The sequence below is a fragment of the Portunus trituberculatus genome, chromosome 25, assembly GCF_017591435.1.
Source record: "Portunus trituberculatus isolate SZX2019 chromosome 25, ASM1759143v1, whole genome shotgun sequence".
NCBI lineage: Eukaryota > Metazoa > Arthropoda > Malacostraca > Decapoda > Portunidae > Portunus > Portunus trituberculatus.
Genome location: NC_059279.1, coordinates 18,139,205 through 18,141,704, shown reverse-complemented (window position 1 = coordinate 18,141,704; position 2,500 = coordinate 18,139,205). Strand labels below are relative to the sequence as shown.

The window sequence follows — 2,500 nt, the reverse complement described above, 5'->3', positions numbered from 1 at the left end:
ACGGCATGGCTAACGACAAACTTTACCCATACTACCGCTTCGTGATAAACGTGTCAGATTACCAAGAGAACATTGAGGAACTCCTGCACTGGTCTGATGAAGTGCTCGGCCACCTCTCCCACTCAGACCCAGACCCTCAGTCCCCCGCCTCGCCCCCAGCCCCGCCCCCTGCCCCGCCAGTCCCCCAGCAGCCCCCATTCCACCACCACCCTGGCGCTAACACGTCGTTGCTTCAAGAGGTGAGTGTGTGTGTGTGTGTGTGTGTGTGTGTGTGTGTGTGTGTGTGTGTGTGTGTGTGTGTGTGTATTTTCACCTCAGCACGTGGCCAGACTAACTAAAACTAAAACTATTTCTACTACAAATGTGTGTGTGTGTGTGTGTGTGTGTGTGTGTGTGTGTGTGTGTGTGTGTGTGTGTGTGCGTGTATACCTCTGCAGCCCACGTGACACCTGACCTCACCTGTGCCCTTGTATCCCTGCAGGTGACCACATCGTCCCTCTCCCTCATGTACAATCTGACCTCCGGGATTGACTTAGGCCTCAACTGGTCATCCTCCACCAACCCTCTTGTGCCTTCCTCCAACTGGACCGCCGGCCTCGACCTAGACGGCCTGCCCCTTGACCTCCTCAATGGAAGCTCAACCTCGGGAACGGACCTCGCTCTTAACGGCTCCCTCGACGCTCTTACTGATGGGTGAGTACTGAAACACACACACACACACACACACACACACACACACACACACACACACACACAAACACTGTAAAATAAGGAAAAACACGTATTCTTGATGATTTTAGCGTGTTATTTCATTCTGCATAGAGTTTAAACACACACACACACACACACACACACACACACACACACACACACACACACACACACACACACACACACACACACACGATAAAAACAAAGAAAAAAGAAGATAAAACACATAATTTTGACTATTTTAGCGTGCCGTTCTCATTTTTCTTAGTTTTCCTGGAGGTACAGCACTAAAAACACGCACACACAATGGCAAACAAAGGAAAAGGGAAAAAGACACGGATTCTTGTCTATTTTAACGTGTTGTCTCATTTGGCTAGCTTTGTTGGAGGTGTATTGTGTTTCTGGTGATTCTGGTGATAGTTTATGAAGGTTTTATCCATTTTATTATTTATTTGAGATTTTTTGAGTGTTTTTTTTTATGGTTCTGGTAAGTTTAGTTGGAATTCTGTCTTGTCTTTGCAATTTGGAAAGCTGTGTTGAATGTTTGTGGTTATTATTTTTACTCTTATTATTCTTATTCCTGTTCATCTTTTTCTTCTCTCCTTCTTGTTCTTTCTGTTCTTTTTTCTTGTTCAAAGTTTCTTCTTATTGATATTCCTACTCTTATCATTCTTAATCTTTTTATTATTTTTTTTTCTTCTCTTTCTCTTTCTTTCTGTTCTTGTTCTTGTTCTATTTCTACTCATTATTCTTTCCTTTTTCATCTCCTCCTCCTTATTCTTCCCCTCCTCCTCCTCTTCCTCCTCCTTCTCTTCCTGCTACACCTACTCCTCCTCCTACTCCTTCTTCTTCATGTGACAGCAAAACGTTTCATAATGCGGACCAAAGGAGGAGGGAGGCGGCGTATGACAACCCGTATTCTTCCCTGCTTTGTTCTCGCGTCGCCACAAATTTCAAAGGAGGCAGAGATGATTGATCGAAACTTTGCCGTCGCTGTATCCATTGGCGAAGCTGAATTATCGTTAACCCTCTCACTCCCTTACACAATGATTAACACCTTCAGGACCGTAACACCTTCTATATTCATTCTGCTTACTGTTTGGTGATTTTAAACAGGTTCAAAAACTTGTGTGGGGTTTAAATTAGTGAAGACTGTAGCCATTAACCGCTTCACTACCATGTCGCGTTTCTATATTCATTCTGCTTACTATTTGGTGATTTTATACAGCTTCAGAAACTTGTGTGGGGTTTGACATAGTAAAGACTGGCCATTAAATTTTCGACCTCCATAGACTCTTTCTAATGTAAATAAAATCGTCTAATTATACCCAAAACTAAAGGTAAAAATGTGACCCAGTACTGAAGGCTAAACACCTCAAAGTAATGAAGGTAATCTTTATAAGTATACACAAAAGGTCATAGAGACAATAATAAATAGATTTCTTTCAATTTGTACCGAATTTAAAGATCGGAGGTGGGAGGGGAGCAAGTACAGGAGTCTCAGAGTGATTAGTAATGGAAGGAGTGTGTACCAAATAGCGGTCAGAGGTTAGAGTATTGTGAAAAATATTAAACAACACCCTTGAACATCACAATATCCTCCATCACAGTCTGTTGAGAGGAACAGATAGATGAGACTATAAGAATTTTAACCCCTCTAATACGTGGACAAATTTTCACCTTGAGATTTATATACGATTAGACCATTTCATTGACACTAGGAAGGGTCTATGAAGGTCAGAAGATTAATGGCCACAGTTCTCACTATTTTGCCACAGTCCTCGCTATT

The 2,500-nt window shown here is 42.4% G+C and overlaps 1 protein-coding gene across 2 annotated transcripts in view; it reads left to right on the top strand.

Moving 5' to 3' along the window:
- LOC123508776 (muscarinic acetylcholine receptor M5-like) overlaps window positions 1-2,500 on the top strand; it is a 184,553-nt gene that overhangs the window by 110,166 nt on the left and 71,887 nt on the right. For both annotated transcript variants that reach the window (XM_045262676.1, XM_045262675.1), the window contains exons 4-5: window positions 1-239; window positions 482-693. The exon at window positions 1-239 is cut by the window's left edge and continues 11 nt beyond it. In XM_045262676.1, coding sequence (XP_045118611.1) covers window positions 6-239; window positions 482-693 — 446 coding nt within the window. In that variant the 5' untranslated portion in view covers window positions 1-5. The remainder of the gene's footprint in view (window positions 240-481; window positions 694-2,500) is intronic.